Raw genomic sequence first — 24,557 nt, 5'->3', positions numbered from 1 at the left:
AACGCTGTTCCCATAGCAACGTCAAACTTTACTTTCATTTTCAGGCGTAATTAAGCACTTGGCATGCACTTTGAGTGCCTTAACATGCTCAAAAACACCGGAGATTAGGCACAGACGTGGCAGTAGGGCTCTGTAGCGCCCCCTGTAATGCAAAAAAAATGATCGGTGCACAAATTGGGCAAACATGTACGCACATGTACAAGAGTTGGTATGCATATAGATCTCATAGACCTGAACAACTTTCACAATCAAACCTATTAGCTCCGCCCAACAGGAAGTCGGCCATGTTGGGTTGTTTTATAAGTGCATGCGGTGAACTTTTAAATACTCCTCCTAGAATATTCATGCGATTGACACCAAACTTAAGCAACATGATGCCGAGACATTGTAGATGATAAACTGCAATGTGATTTTTGATATCTCGAACACTGTTCTCATGGCAACGCGTCAAACTTAACTTTAATTTGAGGCATATTTAAGGCTTTTGGCATGTTAAGATTAACTTGAAATTTGACACATACATCACATTTGTCGGCTGTTAGGTGTGGACAAAAAAGTCGGACAAGTGTGTGTCTCTTAAGTGTCTCACTAGCGCCCCCGTTTGTTTTAAATGTGGGGTTTCTTTTACCCACAGTCCCCAAATAGGTCAGTAACAACATACAATAGTCCACTGATATTTACCCACTTGATGCACTTGCCCACCGTGCATTGTTTTCTGGGAGGCACCGTATAGCGATACACAAATGTGCGAGGGCCCGCCATCGCTGCTTGCAGCTATATTTATTATTATTTTTTTATTTATTTTTTTTTTTTTTTACACACATTGGTCATTAGAGGTCCCTTAACATACTCGAAAACTCTTGAAATTTGGCACACACGTCAGAGTCCTTTGTCACTAGGGCCTTAGAAAGGCTGGTATACAGGCGTGGCAGGGGGGCTCTGTAGCGCCCCCTGTAATTAAAAAACAAACATTCGTGCACAGATCGGGCAATTATGTTCGCACATGTACAAGAGTTGGTACGCCTATAGACCTCATTGAGCCGAACAACTTTCGCGCTCTAAACTATGAGCTACGCCCAACAGGAAGTCAGCCATTTTGGTTTGTTTTATAAGTGCATGCGGTGAACTTTTAAATACTCCTCCTAGGGAATTCATGCGATTGACATCAAACGTGGCGAACATGATGCCGAGACATTGGACTTGCTAAATTGCGAAGGGATTTTTGATATCTCGAACGCTGCTGCCATGGCGAGGCGACAAATTTATGGCGAATTCGGAGAACAGGAAGTGTTTAATATCTAAAGCAAAAAATGTCTTATTCGGACGACACGCGGTGTGTATGTTCGGCCAAGGATTCCGATCGCATCGATGTGCCTATTGTGAATCTCGGACATAGCGCCACCAACAGGCGCCAGGAAGTGTGTCAGTCACAAAAGGTGGATTTTTTGACAGTTGCATGTGGTGAACTTTTAAATACTCCTTCCAGGATATTTATGCGATTGACACCAAACGTGGTCAACATGATGCCGAGACATTGTAGATGATAAATTGCAAAGGGATTTTTGATATCTTGAACACCGTTCCCATGGCAACGCCTCAAACATTACTTTTATTTCAGGCATATTTAAGCATTTGGCATGCACTTTGTGTGCCTTAACATGCTCGAAAACACCGGAGACTTGGCACAGACGTCAAAGTCGTCTGCCATTAGGACCGTTCGAAGGCTGGAACATAGGCATGGCAATAGGGCTCTGTAGCGCCCCCTGTAATGCAAAAACAAATATCGGTGCACAGATGGGGCAAACATGTACACACATGTAAGAGAGTTGGTATGCATATAGATCTCATCGACCCGAACAACTTTCACAATTAAACCTATTAGCTCCGCCCAACAGGAAGTCGGACATTTTGGATGGTTTCATAAGTGCATGCGGTGAACTTTTAAATACTCCTCCTAGGGAATTCATGCGATTGACATCAAACATGGTGAACATGATGCCGAGACATTGCACTTGCTAAATTGTGAAGGGATTTTTTTATATTTTAAACGGTGCAGCCATGGCGAGGCGACAAATTTATGGCGAATTCAGAGAAACAGGAAGTGTCTAATATCTAAAGCAAAAAATGTCTTATTCGGATGACACGCAGTGTATATGTTCGCCAAGGATTCCGATCGCATCAATGTGCCTATTGTGAATCTTGGACATAGCGCCACCAACAGGCGCCAGGAAGTGTGTCAGTCACAAAAGGTGGATTTTTTGACAGTTGCATGTGGTTAACTTTTAAATACTCCTCCTAGGATATTCATGCGATTGCCACCAAACATAATCAAAATGATGGTGAGACATTGTAGATGATAATTTGCAAAGTGATTTTTGATATCTCGAACGCTGTTCTCATGGCAACGCGTCAAACTTACATTTTATTTCAGGCATATTTAAGGCTTTTGGCGTGCTTAGATTAACTTGAAATTTGACACATACATCACATTTGTCGGCTGTTAAGTGTGTCCAAAAAGGTCGGACAATGGTGTGTCTCTTAAATGGCTCACTAGTGCCCCTGTTTGTCTAAAATGTGGGGTTTCTTTTGCTTACAGTCCCCAAATGGGTCAGTAACAACATAAAATAGTCCACTGATATTTACCCACTTGATGCACTTGCACACCGTGCATTGTTTTCTGGGGGGCACCGTATAGCGATACACACATGTGCGAGGGCCCGCCATCGCTGCTTGCAGCTATATTTTATTCTTTTTTTTTTTTTTTTACACACATTGGCCATTTGGGGTCCCTTAACATACTCGAAAACTGTTGAAATTTGGCACACACGTCAGAGTCCTTTGTCACTAGAGCCTTACAAAGGCTGGTATACAGGCGTGGCAGGGGGGCTCTGTAGCGCCCCCTGTAATTAAAAAACAAACATTCGTGCACAGATCGGGCAATTATGTTCGCACATGTACGAGAGTTTGTACGCATATAGACCTCATCGACCCGAACAACTTTCGCGCTCTAAACTATGAGCTCCGCCCAACAGGAAGTCAGCCATTTTGGTTTGTTTTATAAGTGCATGCGGTGAACTTTTAAATACTCCTCCTAGGGAATTCATGCGATTGACATCAAACGTGGTGACCATGATGCCGAGACATTGGACTTGCTAAATTGCGAAGGGATTTTTGATATCTCAAACGGTGCTGCCATGGCGAGGCGACAAATTTATGGCGAATTCGGAGAACAGGAAGTGTTTAATATCTATGTGCCTATTGTGAATCTTGGACATAGCGCCACCAACAGGCGCCAGGAAGTGTGTCAGTCACAAAAGGTGGATTTTTTTTAGAGTTGCATGTGGTGACCTTTTAAATACTCCTCCCAGGATATTTATGCGATTGACACCAAACGTAATTAACATGATGCGGAGACATTGTAGATGATAAATTGCAACGTGATTTTTGATATCTCGAACGCTGTTCCCATGGCAACGCGTCAAACTTTACTTTTATTTCAGGCATATTTAAGGCTTTTGGCGTGCTTAGATTATCTTGAAATTTGACATATACATCACATTTGACAAGTCACATACATCACAAGTGTGGACAAAAAGGTCGGACAATGGTGTGTCTCTTAAATGGCTCACTAGTGCCCCCGTTTGTCTAAAATGTGGGGTTTCTTTTACCTACAGTCCACAAATGGGTCAGTAACAACATAAAATAGTCCACTGCTATTTACCCACTTGATGCACTTGCCCACCGTGCATTGTTTTCTGGAAGGCACCGTATAGCGATTCACAAATGTGCGAGGGCCCGCCATCGCTGCTTGCAGCTATATTTATTTATTTATTTTTTTTTTTTTTTTTTACACACATTGGTCATTAGAGGTCCCTTAACATACTCGAAAACTCTTGAAATTTTGCACACACGTCAGAGTCCTTTGTCACTAGGGCCGTACAAAGGCTGGTATACAGGCGTGGCAGGGGGGCTCTGTAGCGCCCCCTGTAATTAAAAAACAAACATTCGTGCACAGATCGGGCAATTATGTTCGCACATGTACGAGAGTTGGTACGCATATAGACCTCATCGACCCGAACAACTTTCGCCCTCTAAACTATGAGCTACGCCCAACAGGAAGTCAGCCATTTTGGTTTGTTTTATAAGTGCATGCGGTGAACTTTTAAATACTCCTCCTAGGGATTTTATGCGATTGACATCAAACGTGGCGAACATGATGCCGAGACATTGGACTTGCTAAATTGCGAAGGGATTTTTGATATCTTGAACGCTGCTGCCATGGCGAGGCGACAAATTTATGGCGAATTCGGAGAACAGGAAGTGTTTAATATCTAAAGCAAAAAATGTTTAATTCGGACGACACGCGGTGTGTATGTTCGGCCAAGGATTCCAATCGCATCGATTTGCCTATTGTGAATCTTGGACATAGCGCCACCAACAGGCGCCAGGAAGTGTGTCAGTCACAAAAGGTGGATTTTTTGACAGTTGCATGTGGTGAACTTTTAAATCAGGCAAACATGTACGCACATGAACGAGAGTTGGTAGGCATATAGATCCCATCGACCCGAACAACTTTCACAATCAAACCTATTATCTCCGCCCAACAGGAAGTCGGCCATTTTGGATGGTTTCAAAAGTGCATGTGGTGAACTTTTAAATACTCCTCCTAGGGAATTCATGCGATTAACATCAGAAGTGGTGAACATGATGCCGAGACATTGCACTTGCGAAATTGTGAAGGGATTTTTGATATCTCGAACGGTGCTGCCATGGCGAGGCGACAAATTTATGGCGAATTCAGAGAAACAGGAAGTGTCTAATATCTAAAGCAAAAAATGTTTAATTCGGACGACACGCGGTGTGTATGTTCGGCCAAGGATTCCGATCGCATCGATGTGCCTATTGTGAATCTTGGACATAGCGCCACCAACAGGCGCCAGGAAGTGTGTCAGTCACAAAAGGTGGATTATTTGACAGTTGCATGTGGTGAACTTTTAAATACTCCTCCTAGGATATTCATGCGATTGCCACCAAACGTAATCACCATGATGGCAAAACATTGTAGATGATAATTTGCAAAGTGATTTTGTTATCTCGAACGCTGTTCTCATGGCAACGTCAAACTTACATTTTATTTCAGGCATATTTAAGGCTTTTGGCGTGCTTAGATTAACTTGAAATTTAACACATACATCACATTTGTCGGCTGTTAAGTGTGTCCAAAAATTGTCGGACAAGGGTGTGTCTCTTAAGTGGCCCACTAGCGCCCCCGTTTGTCTAAAATGTGAGGTTTCTTTCACTTACAGTCCCCAAATGGGTCAGTAACAACATAAAATAGTCCACTGATATTTACCCACTTGATGCACTTGCACACCGTGCATTGTTTTCTGGGGGGCACCGTATAGCGATACACAAATGTGCGAGGGCCCGCCATCGCTGCTTGCAGCTATATTTTATTATTATTTGCATTTTTTTTCATCGAAAACTCACGAAACTTTGCGTACACAGAGAACAAAGTTGAAAGATTAGGTACGCCATGTTCCTTGAAAGTGGATGTGGCAGAACCGGCTCAGTAGCGCCACCTATACACGTTCAACGGTGTGTGGCTCGAACTACGTTTCACGTACATGTCTGAAAATCGGTACACACTTGTAACTCACTAAGACCTACAAAAAGGTCTCTTGGTACGAAATCCGACACCCAACAGGAAGTTGGGTATTTTTAATTGTACGAGCAAATTTTTGACTGATTTTGCCATTCGCACATGTCATATTTTAACGAACTCCTCCTAGAGATTTGTTCAGATCAACACCAAATTTAGCATGCATAATCTAAAGGCCTTTGCAATGTTAAATTGCGAAGATCTAGAGTTTTCGTCAGAGGGCGTGTCCTTGGTGGTCTGACAAATTTCAACGATTCGCCATGAAAACGGAAGTTGCTATAACTCGGACATACAATGTCCAATCTGCCCCAAACTTCACATGATTGATAAGACTCCGGATCTGACCAGACCTACATTTCCATATTTAGTAATAGTCATAGCGCCACCTGCTGGCAACAGGAAGTGACATGTTTTACTGTGCAATGAACTACTCCTAGAAATGTATTGCCATCCCCTTTTTTTTTGGCTAGTCTTATCGTAAGACGTTTGCGCTAGTGAATTGTGAAGATCTTTAGCGTGCGTTAAAGGGCGTGTCCATGGCGCCGCGACAAGTGTCAATGTCTTGCCATGGGAATAACAGTTGAGATTTGTTCAGATCAACACCAAATTTGGTAGGTATAATCTAAAGGCCTTTGCAATGTTACCTTGCAAAGATCAAGAGTTTTCGTCGAAGGGCGTGTCCATGGTGGTCTGACAAAATTCGAGAATTCGCCATGAAATAGGGAAGTTGCTATAACTCGGACATAATGTCCAATCTGCCCCAAACTTCACATGATTGATAAGACTCCTGATCTGAACAGATCTACATTTCCATATTTAGTTATAGTCATAGCGCCACCTGCTGGCAACAATAAGTGTGGCACTTTGAAATGACTGTGCCATAATTCTCCCGTCTTTACTCGCTTACATGCACCTCGCCCCACTGTTCACTGTTTTCCTCAGGTCACCGGGTGGCGGTGAGCCCGGCGAGGGCCCGCACATCGCTGCTTGCAGCTTTAATTATTATTATTATTATTATTATTAGGGCCCGAGCACCGAGGAGCAGGCCAGAATGGCCTGCACCAGAGGTGCGAAGCCCTATTGTTTTCCTTAGAATTTTTTTTTATTTTTTTTATTTTTTACACACATTGGCCATTTGGGGTCCCTTAACATGCTCGAAAACTCTTGAAATTTGCCACAGACGTCAAAATCGTCTGCCATTAGGACCGGTCAAAGGCTGGAACATAGGCGTGGCAATAGGGCTCTGTAGCGCCCCCTGTAATTCAAAAACAAACATTCGTGCACAGATCGGGCAATTATGTACGCACATGAACGAGAGTTGGTATGCATATAGATCTCATCGACCCGAACAACTTTCGCCCTCTAAACTATGAGCTACGCCCAACAGGAAGTCAGCCATTTTGGTTTGTTTTATAAGTGTATGCGGTGAACTTTTAAATACTCCTCCTAGGGAATTTATGCGATTGACATCAAACGTGGCGAACATGATGCCGAGACATTGGACTTGCTAAATTGCGAAGGGATTTTTGATATCTCGAACGGTGCTGCCATGGCGAGGCGACAAATTTATGGCGAATTCGGAGAACAGGAAGTGTTTAATATCTAAAGCAAAAAATGTTTAATTCGGACGACACGCGGTGTGTATGTTCGGCCAAGGATTCCGATCGCATCGATGTGCCTATTGTGAATCTTGGACATAGCGCCACCAACAGGCGCCAGGAAGTGTGTCAGTCACAAAAGGTGGATTTTTTGACAGTTGCATGTGGTGAACTTTTAAATACTCCTTCCAGGATATTTATGCGATTGACACCAAACGTGGTCAACATGACGCCGAGACATTGTAGATGATAAATTGTGAAGGATTTTGATATCTCGAACACCGTTCCCATGGCAACGCGTCAAACTTTACTTTTATTTCAGCCATATTTAAGCCTTTGGCATGCACTTTGTGTGCCTTAACATGCTCGAAAACACCGGAGATTTGCCACAGACGTCAAAATCGTCTGCCATTAGGACCGGTCAAAGGCTGGAACATAGGCGTGGCAATAGGGCTCTGTAGCGCCCCCTGTAATGTAAAAACAAATATTGGTGCACAGATCAGGCAAACATGTACGCACATGAACGAGAGTTGGTAGGCATATAGATCTCATCGACCCGAACAACTTTCACCCTCTAAACTATGAGCTACGCCCAACAGGAAGTCAGCCATTTTGGTTTGTTTTATAAGTGTATGCGGTGAACTTTTAAATACTCCTCCTAGGGAATTTATGCGATTGACATCAAACGTGGCGAACATGATGCCGAGACATTGGACTTGCTAAATTGCGAAGGGATTTTTGATATCTCGAACGGTGCTGCCATGGCGAGGCGACAAATTTATGGCGAATTCGGAGAAACAGGAAGTGTCTTATTCGGATGACACGCAGTGTGTATGTTCGGCCAAGGATTCCGATCGCATCGATGTGCCTATTGTGAATCTTGGACATAGCGCCACCAACAGGCGCCAGGAAATGTGTCAGTCACAAAAGGTGGATTTTTTTGACAGTTGCATGTGGTGAATTTTTAAATACTCCTCCTAGGATATTCATGCGATGGCGAGACATTGTAGATGATAATTTGCAAAGTGATTTTTGATATCTCGAACGCTGTTCTCATGGCAACGCGTCAAACTTACATTTTATTTCAGGCATATTTAAGGCTTTTGGCATGCTTAAATTAACTGGAAATTTGACACATACATCACATTTGTCGGCTGTTAAGTGTGTCCAAAAATTGTCGGACAAGGGTGTGTCTCTTAAGTGGCCCTCTAGCGCCCCCGTTTGTCTAAAATGTGGGGTTTCTTTTACTTACAGTCCCCAAATGGGTCAGTAACAACATAAAATAGTCCACTGATATTTACCCACTTGATGCACTTGCACCCCGTGCATTGTTTTCTGGGGGCACCGATAGCGATACACAAATGTGCGAGGCCGCCATCGCTGCTTGCAGCTATATTTTTTTTTTTTTTTTTTTTTTTTTTTTTACACACATTGGCCATTTGGGGTCCCTTAACATGCTCGAAAACTCTTGAAATTTGGCATAAACGTCAGAGTCCTTTGTCACTAGAGCCGGACAAAGGCTGGAATACGGGCGTGGCAGGGGGGTTCTGTAGCGCCCCCTGTATTAAAAAACAAACATTCGTGCACAGATCGGGCAATTATGTACGCACATGTACGAGAGTTGGTACCCATATAGATCTCATCGAGCCGAACAACTTTCTTCCTCTAAACTATGAGCTCCCCCGTGGGGAACATGATGCCGAGACATTGGACTTGCTAAATTGCGAAGGGATTTTTGATATCTCGAACGGTGCTGCCATGGCGAGGCGACAAATTTATGGCGAATTCAGGGAAACAGGGAGTGTCTAATATCTAAAGCAAAAAATGTCTTATTCGGATGACGCGTGCTGTGTATGTTCAGCCAAGGATTCCGATTGCATCGATGTACCTATTGTAAATCTTGGACAAGGAAGTGTGTCAGTCACAAAAGGTGGATTTTTTGACAGTTGCATGTGGTGAACTTTTAAATACTCCTCCTAGGATATTCATGCGATTGATACATCACATTTGACAAGTCACATACATCACAAGTGTGGACAAAAAAGTCGGACAACAGTGTGTCTCTTAAGTGTCTCACTAGCGCCCCCTTTTGTCTAATATGTGGGGTTTCTTTTACCTACAGTCCCCACATAAAATAGTCCACTGATATTTACCCATTGATGCACTTGCCCACCGTGCATTGTTTTCTGGGAGGCACCGTATAGCGATACACAAATGTGCGAGGGCCTGCCATCGCTGCTTGCAGCTATATTTTTTATTATTTATTGTAGCAAACTCACCGGTTCCGTGCTGGAAGAAAGCAAGACAGGCAATCGTTCATCAAGCCGAGCTTTCTTTTCTTTTCTTTTCTTTTCAACCTAGCGCTTTACTTTCCAGTAATCATGCCAGGGCTCACCCACAGTGTCACGGTTCGGGGACACCTTTCCAGCTTGATGCCCGGCGCCCACGCGCGGATCAACTTGCCTTTCTTCGGCCTCCGCCCATCTCATTCACAGATCGACACGCCTTTCCCGGGCAACTGCCCGAGTACACTCATCAGTCAGCACATCTTTTACCAGTGCCTGCCCGTGCTCAGTCACTGTTCTGAGACCCCTACACTTTTCACAGCTTGACGGCTCTCTCTCCCTGAGGCTCTCTCTCTCATCAGCTGCAGGTGTTTCTTACCGCTCGTTCCGTCCTACTCCGCCCTTCACTCACGCACCGCTGGAACAAATATGTTTCACTATATTTAGTGCTTTGTTTCTTTGCCTCTTTTTCAACATGGAGACCATAACTCATCCATTTAGTTTTGCAAAGATTACTGTTCTTCCCCAACATCCTAGTTACTTGTTATGCTACCCTGTGTAGATGGCTGAAAATCTCTGCTGTACTGAACCGCAATGTTAGGAACAGGCAGGGACAGGGATCGATTGTTCTGTCAGAAGGATGTGGTGAATAGAAGGAGGCCCCAAATGCAGGACACAACAGCAGTATGGTGAACAGCCTTCAATATATTAAACAGGCAGGGAAAAAAATACAGTTCAAAAAACAGTTCCAAATCCATAGAGCCAAAAGCGAGTCCAAAATAACAGTCCAAAATCTGAGAGCGGACAGACAACGTAGGAAGAACCAAAATCTGAATCCAAAAAAACAGTCCAAATTTTCCAACAGAAATTGCAAATGCCAGCAAACAGAAAAATAAAGGGTAGAGCAAACACACAAACGGAAAAAGCAGTCCAAACAAGTAACAGGACAATTCGGAGCAGAACAAGGATCAGAGACAGGGTTGGGAACAGGAACCAGAGCAGGCAGGGTGGCAAGAATAATTTCAGGGCCATTAAAACCAGTGAGATAATTTGCCCCCGAATTAATGTCTTTGGTATCCTTAAAAAACAGGTGGCACGGGAGCCAAAACAACACAGGAGTAGGGACAACTCCCAGGCAAAGCCCTGACTTAAACCCTACTGAACATCTCTGGAGAGACCTGGAAGTGGCTGTCCACAAACGGTCCCCATCCAACCTGATTCAGAGGATTTGCAATGAAGAATTACAAAAAATTCCCCAATCTAGGGGGAAATCAAGGCTTTAATTGCTGCCAAAGCTGTTTCAACAAAAAGTTCTGAGTAAAGGGTCTGAATACTTTTAATTTTTAATTTTAATCAAAAGAATTTAGACATTTCTAGAAATAGATAGCAGGATGTGTAATGACAGCCAAATGTTGTGTTTCTCATCTGCATTTTCCATTATTAAAAATAAGATATATGGAGTGATGCAGGAAACTTAAACAAAGGAAAAAACAACCTGTATGAGAGTCTGGACCTGTTTTATGTAGATGCTAAAGATGGCTGTCAATCAAGGTATCTCCCATTAGTCACAAGTGGAAAGGGCCAACCAGGAGGTGGGGTGACTGGAAAGACCATTCTGTTCAGGTACTGCAGAAGACTGTGGTCAGTTCCTACCCGGGGCAGAATATTTTTCAAACTTAGTCACCCAACTCACACCCTTGCAGTGAGTCTTTGGGTGCCAGATGCATCGGTTATGTCGATTATTTTATGTCGACGAACCCTAATATCTCGAGCACAAGGGGGAGGGCAAATTTGCCACTTAACGTCAGTTATCTCAATCGCCGCTGTTTTTTTTTGTGATTTCGTGAGCGATCTTTATGTTTGCAATGTTGGAGAATATAATAAAGGTTTGTATCGAGAATCGACGGTGGTTTGTATTCTATACTGGTAAATTTCTGCTGTTAGTTGGTGCACATATGCCTTTTGTTGTTAAATGTTATGCGATGAACGGGAGGCGAAAGCCGAAGTGAAAGCAAAACAGTTTATTGCAACACAGGGCAAAGCCAAACACAAACACTCGCCTTGAAAGTGAATATTTCCAGTGGTGCGCTCTGGGATCGCGGTCCACTAAATCCCAAACTGAAAAGAGGCAGTCTGTATCCACGGGTGCCCTTGGTAGAACGTGGGATAAGCTGCAAAAGCATAGAATTAACAACAGCAGGATCGGGGGAATCCGCGATGCGCTTTGGGAAGAAAAGCGCAGCCGTTGAGAGAGAGCGGCGCCTGAGTGGGAAGGCACGTACCAGGATACGCATGAACGATAACAACGACCGCCGTGAACCAACATATACCAACAGTAACGGACGGTAAGAGTGTGGAAGTGAGGGGTTTAAATAGGAGCTGGTGATGAGTGCTAAATGTGCGCGATTGAAGCCGGTAGCTTCAGAGAAAGCGGAGGTTTGACAGCTGCCAGAGGGGGCATGGCAGGTGGTTTCCTGACAGTTAACAAACATGTATGTACATTTTTATAGCCTGCCTTCATCAAACAAATCGTGGCAACGCTGTTGTGTAAAAAAAATAACTCAAAAAACACGTGCATGTACACTGGTGATCAAAATTAGAGAACAATTTATAAACAATTGAACAATTCTGAAATAAAGTCATCTTCACTGCTCAACAGTTGAGGGAGTTTTTGTCTTGTCTATACCATGCTACCAGAACACCTTTTCCACAAATTAACTGAGGCATTTAAAAAAAAAAAAAAAAACCAAATATTTAACAGAAAACACACTGATCAAAATTAGAGAACACTTTCAGATACCTCCCAGTTATTGGAGGTATTAATCTGTTATTGGAGGTATTAATCTAGTACCTGGTGCTAATTTCCTTGATTATCTGTCAACCTCTATTTACTGGCAGCCTAACTTACAGTTTTACTGACTCTGCAAGATGGTGGGCCGTTCTAAAGTGACTGAAAGCCTCCGGCAGCAGGTTGTCCAGATGAAGGCCAAAGGGTTGACCCTATCAGCCATAGCAAGACAAGTTGGTCGTTCCAAATCTGTGATTTCAAGAATATTAACTCTTTACAACATCACAAACTCATTCAAGTCCGCCAAGAAGGCTGGTCGTCCACGGAAGACAAATACAAGAGAGGACAGGATACTGCGGAGGATCTCAATGGGCAATCGTTTCCACACTGCAGCTGGAATTGCTCACCAATTCAGCGCTGAACAGGGTAAGGATCTGTCTCGTCATATAGTGTCTCGACGTTTAAGAGCATTTGGACTGAAAGCCCACTCTGCAGTTACCAAAACTCTCATTAGCAGAAAGAATTAAAAGGCTAGACTAAGCATGTTGTGTGGACAGAGGAGAACTGGTCCAAAGTTCACTTCAGTGAAAAGTGGAGGAGGAAGTGTAATGGTTTGGTGCATGTTTTCTGCAGCAGGAGTTGAGCCTCTTATACAGCTACATGGCAGAGTGAATGCAAATGTTTATCAGAACCTTCTTCATGCAGTGTTCATGCAGGACAACGCTCCATGTTACACACCAAAACGGGTAAAGCAGTTCCTTGAAACTGAAAACATTGAAATAATGACATGGCCTGCCCAGAGTCCTGTTTTCAACCCAATAGAGAACCTCTGGAAAATCCTTGCCGACAAAGTTATGGCCAAGAAACCCAATACAGTAACCGAACTGTGGAGGAGACTGGAAGAAGAGTGGACCAAAATCACACCAGAGCAGTGTGAGAGACTAGTGCTGTCCTGTGGCCGCAGATGTGCTGAAGTCATTCAGAGCAGAGGCCTGTACACTTCCTACTAATTGCTGACTGTTGTAACCTTCAGAAAATTTTGTTGTAATCTTTTTCCATGCTACAGTCATTGTTGTTCTCTAATTTTGATCAGTGTGTTTTCTGCAAAATAATGTTTTTTTTTTAATGACTTAGTTATTTTGTGGAAAAGATGTTCTGGTAGCATGGTATAAACAGGACAAAAACTCCTTCAACTGTTGAGCAGTGAAGATGACATTATTTCAGAATTGTTCAATTGTTTATACATTGTTCTCTAATTTTGATCGCCAGTGTACATTCTCATTTATTCTCTGACAACGCTAGCCCTAACCAATTCCTCATTAATCACTGAGTTAATACAAAAATCTAACTCCTCATCATGCACTCTTGATCCTGCACCTACTTTCCTGCTAAAAGACTGTACATTGGCGATTTCTGCCCCCATCTGCCACCTCATTAATATGTCATTTATCTCCTCTACTGTACCTGTGTCACTTAAGACTGCTGCTGTTACTTCCATACTCAAAAAGACTAATCTGGACCCGGCAGACTTATCCAACTACCGCCCTATTTCCAACCTGCCATTTGTATCAAAGATCATGGAAAAGGCTGTGGCCTCTCAGCTGCAGTCATTCCTAATTGGTAATAAACTCTTAGATATTTTTCAATCTGGCTTCCGCCAACAGCATAGCACGGAGACTGCGCTAGTAAAGGTTGTTAATGATCTTTTACTCATTGGTAGTCTCACTATACTTCTGTTATTAGACCTCAGCTCTGCCTTTGATACTGTCTGTCATAAGATCTTACTTTTCCGCTTAGCGGAATTTGGCATATCAGGCTCTTCACTATCCTGGTTTTCCTCCTATCTCACAGGCAGGCAATGTCACATCTCCATACACAACTCCAAATCTCCTACTGTCTTACTTAAACAGGGTGTCCCACAGGGCTCTGTTCTTGGCCCACTACTATTCATTCTGTACATTTAGCCACTTGGCAACATCATTCGTAGACATGGTTTTAGTTATTGTTATGCTGATGATATTCAGTTATATACTGCTTGTTAAATCCTCACTCTCCTCTTGTGTTAGCGAGTTAAAACAATTGCTACACTCAAATTTTCTTAGCTTGAATCTGGGTAAAACATTCTGATAACTGGTCCCCCATCTCTAATAAAAAACAACTCTGTGGACTTTAGTCTTGATCTGGATGCTACTACGATTTTCCCCTCAGCTACTGTTAGAAATTTAGGTATTATACTCGACCCCTCACTATCCTTTGATGCCCATATTCGCAGCCTCTCTAAAACGTCTTTTTTCACCTGCAACGCATTGTCAAACTTCGACCTTTTATCTGCAGAAATGATGCAGAAATATTAGTGCATGCTCTGATTACGTCCGTCTCGACTACTGCAATTCACTCTTCTCTGGTTTATCAGCTCACTCAATCTCACGTTTACAGTACATACAAAACTCGGCTGCCAGAATGTTAACCTCCAATAAAAAATCTGCCCACATTACCCCTATATTATTTGATCTTCACTGGCTTCCAGTCTCATCTCGCATAAAATATAAAATCATACTGCTCACTTAAAAGGCACTAAATGCTCTTTCTCCCCCCTATCTTTCTGATCTTCTCTCATCCTATGTTCCTTCACGATCACTCCGGTCTTCAAATTCGGAACTTCTATGGGTTCCTAGATACCGTCTATCCTCTGCGGGTGGCAGATCCTTTTCTGTCATTGCTCCAATACTATGGAACTCCCTACCAATTGCACTCAGAACCATCACCACTTTGACTGAATTTAAATCAAGGCTTAAGACCCACCTTTTCAACCTCCACTATCAATCAATGCATATGTGTTAGGAGTCCTTAATTTTCCTGAAATGTGGTGTATGTTTCATGTACTATGTAGTGTTCTTTCTCTTGTTCTGTATGTTTTTGTGTCTGTGTTGTCTCTGTTATTAACTCATGCAGCTGCATGTGATCCTTCGTCCTGGGCAAATGTCCGACGAATATGTTTATGTTCATGTATGTTCATTATATTTCATCTGCCTTGAAATATTGTACCCTGTAAAGCGTCCTTGAGCTTGGGAAAGGTGCTATATAAATTAAACTTATTATTATTATTATTATTATTATTATTTATTAACGCACATCATGTACATAAAGAAATTTCAAGCACGTTAATATACTGCCGCCATATTGGTTTTCGTTTATCTCGATCATTGGTTATCTCGACGCTTTTTGGTGTCCCCTAGGCCCTCGACATAACCGGGTTCCACTATTCTGTAAAACAGGTATAAATGTAAAAAAAAAAAAAACTATTATAATAATAATTCTTTCAATACCAGTGAAGAGTGCTAGGCCACTTCCCCTCTGCCCTCTTTGGCCGGCCTCTTTGGCTGGCCAACCCCCCAACTCAAAGAATTATTTTTGGAGAGTGCAGACATCATTTTCCATTCATTGCATTAACAGGTAGATGAATTTCAAATCCACGCCAGCCAGCTTGAGAACTTCCAGCATTGCCGCCTCCATTACCATGGAACCGCCCCCTTGCAACCTGCTACACGGAAATGGCGTCTAACGTAAGGACACAAGAAACCTCCAATCGGTGCCAGACTGTCGTCAAGGCTTGCTCCGATTACTCTCCAGCGTTCTTCCCCTGTTGTATTTAACTTTCTGTTACTGACCTGTTTCCCCCTGGAAACTACTCTGTCCTCTGGCTCCCCGGCCGTGCCTGCTCCCTAATTTTGGCCACACAGGGGCATCGCTTTGTGGCAGAGTTCGTGGCTGACTTCCAGACCCAGACCATTGACAGCAGAAGGGATCACGCAGCACTTTATGATACCTTCCACCAGGGCCTCTCCTCTGCCGTTAAGGATGAACTCGTGATCCACTCCGGGATCTGGATTCTCTGATCTCCTTGGCTACACGCATCGATCAGCGCATAAGGGAACACCACCAGTAGCGTCGTTGCTCCGCTTAGGCCCTTGATCCTCACTGTCCTTCCCCTACAAGCAGTTCCCCACCTCATACTTCAGGGTCCCGCCACCCGTTCTTTCTCTCTGCCGCAGGCCATGGACATAGGACGCCACCACCTGACCCCCACCGAGAAAGAGAGACGTCGGTCACTAGGTCTATGCCTCTACTGCAGAGGTAAAGGGCACATGGCTGCATCCTGCCCAGTAAAGCTTGTTCCTTTGGGGCCCTGAAGCTGAGAAGGCGTTTTTTTTAGCTTAAGCGGCGATTCACCAAGGCACCCATCCTCATCCTACCTGACCCAGCCCCTTCCTATCCCAAAACATCCGTGGTCACACCTTGCAATGGACTTTGTTACCAGGCTGCCCGCTTCCAATGGCAACACTGTTGTTATGGCGGTCATTGATCGGTTTTCAAATATGGGCCACTTCATCACTCTACCCAAGCTGCCGTCTGCCAAGGAAACCGCCAAGCTGGCCCTCCAGCACATATTTCGCCTCCACGGATGGACCTGGAGACTGCTATAGGTCAGTGCCAAAATTTTGGAATGCAGTATCAATGAAATATATAAGGCAAGATTAAGAACGAATGATAAGAACTTAAAACCCGGGAAACACCAAGCTGATGGTCGACAGTATTTAAACCTACTCTGAACTCACGGCTATGTTTAATAGTGAAAGTAAGAGCATTTCCACATGCACAATGTGAAGAGAACTCAAGGGATTGGAACTAAACAGCTGTGTAGCCTAAAAAAACACTTATCAGTAAGGCTACTTGGAAAAAAGATTTTAATTTGCTAGGGAGCATAAAGATTGAACTCTAGAGCAGGGGTGGCCAACCAGTCAGCGACCCAGAGACATTTTTTACTGTGTTACCTGCAAAGAGCCACATCATACACACGGGCACACATGAACATCACCCATCCCTTTCTCTTACACACACACACACACACACACACACACACACACACACACACACACACACACACACACACACACCTCTGCTCAGCCAGATTTATTGTAAATGTCACACACCAACATAATGACAGAAATTGACTCCTACAGTTCTAAGACCACAGGACAGTCATTTTCAACAATGAACATTGTGTGCACTGTCTCACACACAAACTCTCAGTTCAACCAAGTCCACAAACAAAAATATAATAATTTACAATAGCGTTTTTCTTTTACTATGCATGTTACTTAGTGGGACTTTTGGCATTCCTTGCCTTGAACAATCCCCTTCAAATCTGCCTTGTATTCCGTTGTTGCCACTCGAAGCAATTCTTTTACATGGGTGTCAGTCAGAACAGATCGATGCTTTGATTTCACGTGTTTCAGGGTAGAAAACACAGACTTTTTGTGTGGTTTTTTTTATGTGCGTGTTCACTTCGCTTGAGTTCAATACGGTATTTTCGTCAAATGCGCATGTGCGTGAGATGAATATACCGCAGGGTAATTTAATCAAAATTAATTTTTACAAGGGGCCACATGAGAAACCTGAATTGTGTCAGAGAGCCACACCAACGATAATATTTTAGGGATGCACCGAAATGAAAATTCAATTGAAAAGGCAATGAAATCCATAATTTTTTGATTTATACGTTTTGCCTTGGCACCATCACTGGAAAACTTTCCTGCCTTTTCAAAAACGTCCACTACAGACGGAGTGCGCATGCTCGGATTGACTTTACTTTTCTGCACCCCGTTCTTCTCATATTAAGAATGGCAATCGGGATGTTTGGATTTCAGGTGTTAAATTAAACCCGACTTGTAGAAACTCTTTGCAGATACACCCCCTCTTGAAATTTCAGCATTACATGTTTTGCAAATCGCTATCCGCACACCGCAGACATGTTGCTCTTATCCAGATAACCGTGTGCTGGCTGCGATTTTTTATTGCGTCATTACAATTGTGTTTCTGCCGTGTTGTTTCGGTGATTTAGGTATTTCGGGCGAAAATTTTCGGTGCATCCCTGTAATTTATGATTGGCCTCACGCGGGACAGACAGGGATGTACAAAGGGCCGGATGTGGCCCGCGGGCCGTGGTTTGCCCAGGTCTGATATACCGCAAAGTTTCCCAGTAGGGGCAAGCTCATTTAAGTCTTAAAAATACCGTATTGAACTCAAGCAAAGCGAACACGCACATTAAAAAACAAACACAAACTTCGATATGAACGTAAGAGCCGCATAAAACCAGCCAAAGAGCCGCATGCGGCTCGCGAGCCACGGGTTGGCCACCCCTGCTCTAGAGTAATGGAAGAAGGTCATGTGGTCTGATGAGTTCAGATTTACACTGTTCCAGAGTGATGGGTGCATCAGGGTAAGAAGAGAGGCGGATGAACTGATGCACCCATCATGTCTAGTGCCTAATGTACAAGCCTGTGGGGGCAGTGCTATGATCTGGGGATGCTGCAATTGTTTAGGTGGAGGTTCATCAAAGTTATGTTCCCAAAGAATCAGAAAGAAGGTCAGCTGACTAGCTGAAGGGAGCATGAAACATCATTTTCACACATGGACTGGCAACCACCTACACTCCCATCATCAATACAAGATCTTGATGAAAAAAACTCTGTTACGTAATGTAAGTTTTTATTCAGTTGTTAGTTTGGTGTTGTTTCTTCCCTGAGTTTACTTTGAAATGCACAGGTTAACAGTTAGACTGGATAAAGGTCTGGCTATTGAACTTATTCTAGATAGAAGCATGCAAGGCATGACACAAACTCACCTACTCTGAGCTTGCATGTTTCTTCAGCAGATCCTTTCTCTACACTCTGACCATCACTATGTTAGAAGTTAATCTTTAACCCTTAACTTTTATGGCTCATTTGTGTATTTCATTGACAATTCCTTTTTACTACCAGAGTTCAACTTGTAACATAGCCTCAATTTGTCTGCTCTGAAATTTTCTTTTAAAGATTGGGGAAAAGAAGGGATTGGGATACCTTCACCACTACCTTGTAATGCTTGACACTGACTATACAGATTGAGACAAAATCAGAAGATAGGACTACATAATATTTTATTTTCTAGAACTTTTGTACTAAATATTAATAAACAGCTTCTATGCCTATCAAAATTTTTTTTTAATTAAATGTAATGTTTATGGGCTAAACAGGCTTGTAACACTAAACTTCAAAGGAACTGCTAAACAACTAAATTAAAACCAAATTCGTATTCAAACAAATCAACAAACCCCGTAACTGTTATAACTATGTTTTAATTTTTAAATATATTAAGATTACCTTTATAGCATTCTGCCATTTATTGTTCATTCACAACAATTTTCACAATAGAAGTAACCTGATTTGCCTATGTACTGTATATTTTTTCACATTCTACAGCTAGAGAACTGATATTAAGTATTATAAATTAAACAAGACTACAAAATGATAAGATTAAAGATAGTGTTTGTTTTACTGTGGCACAGTGAGTTCTGCTCTTTAACTCTAGCAAAAGTCTGATCTCTACTTTGACAGCACATGCCAGAATTATCAATAACTAAAATACATTCATGCTAGATACTCTAATTATAGTGTGAATGCATAGGGGGAAAGGTACAGTGTGGCATCTGTTTTCAGTGACATCCTTTCTGATCTAATATCTAAAATTTAATCTAATATATATAATATTTATAATACTAATATAAACACTCATAAAACTTCATAAAATAAGATTCTCTCACCAAACTTCATCACAGTTGAAGGGCAGTCACTTCGCAGAGTTGATACAGTGCCACCCATTGTCAGAAGTAGACCAACTAATTTGCTAAACCTAAGAAGTACAAAGAAATAACTTAGATGTCATGTAATTAGGGCTGCAACAAAATGATTATTTTGATAAGCGATTGATCAGACGATTATATAAGACCTGATACAACCTGTACTCTAATCATTTGATTACTGTACCACCTACAAAGGCCCCCGCTTGGGTTTTTACAAATACTTATAATTATATTTTATATTACAGGTATTATATTTCAATTACTATATTTATTATTAGATTATTAATTTGAATATTTTATAAATCAATACATCGTGTGTTGCAACAGACCTACAGGTACTACCGGCTGATAATCTTAACTACAGCTTATTTTGGGTGTAGCGACTGGGGGATAAAGGGACAAACTTATAATACAGACAAATTGAGTATATAGTTGGAAGCACAGTCTGCCCACATTCTCCACCATTATATGTAGCGAATTTAGCTCGCAAAGAAAGGTAAATATTTATAAGTAATTATAAATATTTAAGTTAAGTTGAATTGACGGTAATGGAATTAACATTACACTTATTTGTCTGTTCGTCTGGCAAACAGACAGTATAATTTTATATTAATTCTATAAAAGAGGTATCTCCCTGGCCAAGAAAGACATAACCCCCTTTTACTTTATACCGTAAATTAAATTAAATTAAATACAGCATGTAGTTTAGACCTGATGTTGCAGGAACTTTGCATTTATGAAACGTACTCAGAGACAATCACTTATGAAAAATACGGGATTTAATGAATGAGACAAACACAACATAAAACTAACTACAGAAACAAACAAACAAAAAGAAATAAAAAAAATTGAAATGAAAAGAAAAAAAAGGAAGTTGAAATTAGGAGAGGAGGAAGAGAAAGGAAAAGAAGAAGGAGAAAAAGGGAGGAAAGGCAGCTTAAGCTTCAAATTAATCACATCCTAACTGAGAAATCGTCACGGAAATTTAAATTCGCCTTAATATTAAGGGGTTCAAACTTAACACGCATCTAAATTAGTTGGTAAACCGGTTACTTGCATTGACTTGTTGCACAAGAGTCCGGATGCGGTAGACAAAAGAATCTTGGACGAGTCGGTTAGGATGGAGTCAGATGTTCTCCCATCTTCTCCTGAAGATCAGAGCAGTTGGTGTTTTGAAGATAAAGCTTGCTGGAAGATCTCAAAAGAGATTTGAGATCTCGTCCCCGAAGAGTCGCTGCTGAGCTGTTCGAAGCGTCCGACTCTCCGGGCCATTGGCCCCCCGGGCCTTCAGGCCTTTCCGGTCGAGCCAAGTGAGCGAGTTGCTTTCTTGACTGAACTCTGACTGGACCCGACTGAACCCTGACTGGTTGGGTTCAAGATGTTTTAAAGGTCCTGAACCCCACCCATCCTTGGGGGAATGGCCAATGCTATGGCCTGAAATTTTGGAGGGAAAAACTTCCTATGTTCATGCATCTGTGGGCATGGTTTTCGGGCTATACTTGCTTTTGGAGGACTTTAAAGTTTTATTCAAAGTGAATTAAGACGGTATGGTACATTTCATTTGCATTTGGATACTAAACATGAAAAGAAATGACAGTATAAGGCAGAGGTACATTAACTTACAGAGATCAGTAATTAACTGATGTTAATACAATGTTGTATTCTAAAAAATAAAATGCACCCTTGTCAGGAAAGTAAAGAACAGATAATTCTAAGTCAATCAAGCCTTAAGAAGAGAAGAGACAACATTTAACACAGAGTTATATTACTAAACATTTTAAGGTTTAAATAATATTGATGTAGAGTTAAACACTTGCTTTATTTATAGAAGAAGATACAAACAAGATGTATGTTTGTATCATGTGAAGTGGGACATTCTATTATTTAATTAATAAAAGAATGCTCCCTTTTGGTGTGTGTGTGTGTGTGTGTGTGTGTGTGTGTGTGTGTGTGTGTGTGTGTGTGTGTGTGTGTCTGCATATGTGTGTGTGTCACAAACAGACGTACTGGGTCCGAGTTCCGAGAGTAAATTGTTTTATGGTCTGAGGGTCGCTGTGAATTCAACCAGAGAGGCCAGGGGGGTTATCTGGCTTTCGGGGTGGTGTGTGTGTGTGTGTGTGTGTGTGTGTGACTGTGTGATTGTGTGCGTGTGTGTGTGTGTGCGTGTATGCGCGCGTGTGTGTGTGTGTGTGTGTGGTATAGAGACTGGCTTGTGTTATCAGTCTTCTGGGGGTTATCTGTCTTGTGGTAAAATCCAAACGTTCTGGAGCTGGTTGTGTGTGTTTGTCACAAGCAGCCATGCTGGATCTAGTTTCGAGTTTGGATTGTTTTATGAGTTTTATGAGTTTATTGTTTTATGGGTCCCGGTAAATTTAACAAGAGTTCAGGGTTTGGTCCTGTTTAGTGTCTTCGGAGGGGGAGTGTGACGCTTTACGGATATACCATCCCCAATAAAAGTTTCACCTTTTGATTGAGATGTAAATGTCATAGGTTAAAAGGAATGCCTGGAACATGAAGTCTAAATGACCTGTGCCAGACGCTACATGGGGTAGCCCTACATGTGATACATCAAAAGATCTGATGTCCTTGAACCAGTTCATTAAAATAACTGATCTGCCAGTCATAAAAACTCAACAATTTAGTTTTTTAAACCATTATGTAAAGCCATAACCCAGATATGCGCCACAGTTTTATTTTGAAGATGATCTACTTATCCACTATTATCCACATATTTTAATAGTTTACTTCTAAAAGACAGACCAAATGAACATTCCTAAATGTTGTAACTTTAAAAGAGTTTAATGGTTTGACACCCTGACTGTGTTTAAATATAATGTTGTTGGTGGGCAAAATGATGTATGATTGCATCAACAAGTAAAATGTAAAATGTGTCCATTAATTTAGTCCTCTGTAAGAACATGACCTAGATGGTCATTTGACATACATAGTTAAACAAGCTACTTTGGTTTGTTAAAGCAATATAAATTTGTCATTTTGGCTACAATGCAAGCAAAGCCTGTTAAATTCTTAGTTAGATCACTGATAGCATAGTTAGTAACATGAGAAATGTATAAATACACGTTATCTCTACTAACTGCCAGCAACCACATCTGTGTACCAATTTGTACAGGTGTTCAGTTTAAAATTATGCTGTAAAAAGAAATGTGTTCATGACAATTCTGACAGCAAACAACACACTGAAACATTTCACTAGACAAATTCTGGCCTGCCCATAAAAACTACAGTGGAACCCGGTTAGGTCGATGTCCTAGGGGGTTGCCAAAAAGCATCGAGATAACCGATGATCGAGATAAACGAAAATCAATATGGCGGCAATATATTAACGTGCTTGAAATTTCTTTATGTACATGATGTGCGTTAATAAATGAGAATGTGCATGCACGTGTTTTTGGAGGGTTTTTTACACAACAGCTTTGCCGCGATTTGTTTGATGAAGGCATGCTGTAAAAATATACATACAGTACATGTTTGTTAACTGTCAGGAATCCACCTGCTACGCCCCCTTCGGCGTGTCAGGTGCTTTCTCTGCCGCTTTCTCTGAAGCTCCCGGCTTCAATCGCGCACATATGGTGCTCATTTAGCACTCATCACCAGCTCCTATTTAAACTTCCACACTCTCACCTTCACGCTCCGCGCCGCGGTCCTACCAAGCGCTGCTTTCGCCTCCCATTCATTGCATAACATTTAACAACAAAAGGCATATGTGCACTAACTAACAGCAGAGATTCACCATTATACAATACAACTCCTGTAGCATCTGTAAGGTTTGATTTTTCCGCCACTTTCGCAAGTTTTTCTGCGGCTGCACAGTGCCGATCGAGATAACTGACGTTAAATGGCAAATTTTTCCCCCCTTGTGCTCGAGATATCAGGGTTCGGCGACATAAAAAAGACATAACCGATAAAAAGACAAAGCGAGAATTTGGCCACAGTTACATATCCATTTATATAAGATCTACCAAAAATCAGTGTGGCGAGGTTTTCAAGATGGCGGCTTGAAGGGAGGCTGTGTGTAGTTGAGCAGTAATGTCTCTTTGCTGAGTTTCCTATTATTATAACCCGAATATTATAATTTTAACACGTTTATGTCTTGTGGTTGCCATTATGAGCATAAATAACTAATTCGAGGCAAACAGAGAGCATGCCACGTACGAAAACGCATATTGCCAACAGCTCTGAGGAGGCCGATGAGCGAGCTGAAACTGCTAATACTAATACGAGCTCGCCCGCGACTCCGCTGTCTGACGCGGTTGTGGAGATTACAGCCAATATCTCCAAGCTCATTGATGAAAAAATGGACCCGATATCGCAGTTGTTACAACTGCATCATTCTGAACTAGACGAGCATAATAAGCGGATTACTGAAGTGGAAACGAGGATATCGGATATGGAAGACGTGGTAACCCCGATCAAGGCTAAGCTACAATCCCTTGAGAAACTAGTACATGACATGGGCGAACGGGCTGAAGACCTTGAAAACAGAGGAAGGAGGAAGAATATCCGCATTGTTGGATTACCTTCA

General features: G+C 42.1%; 1 protein-coding gene across 8 annotated transcripts in view; it reads right to left on the bottom strand.

Moving 5' to 3' along the window:
- Nucleotides 1-24,557, bottom strand: part of spo11 (SPO11 initiator of meiotic double stranded breaks) — a 117,955-nt gene that overhangs the window by 59,582 nt on the left and 33,816 nt on the right. For all 8 annotated transcript variants that reach the window (XM_046869123.1, XM_046869125.1, XM_046869124.1 and 5 more), the window contains one exon: nucleotides 19,976-20,064. In XM_046869123.1, the coding sequence (XP_046725079.1) occupies nucleotides 19,976-20,064 (89 nt within the window). The remainder of the gene's footprint in view (nucleotides 1-19,975; nucleotides 20,065-24,557) is intronic.

The sequence above is a fragment of the Silurus meridionalis genome, chromosome 16 (assembly GCF_014805685.1).
Source record: "Silurus meridionalis isolate SWU-2019-XX chromosome 16, ASM1480568v1, whole genome shotgun sequence".
NCBI classification, from domain to species: domain Eukaryota; kingdom Metazoa; phylum Chordata; class Actinopteri; order Siluriformes; family Siluridae; genus Silurus; species Silurus meridionalis.
Note: the sequence above shows the minus strand (reverse complement) of the source record. Positions and strands in the feature narration are given on the sequence as shown.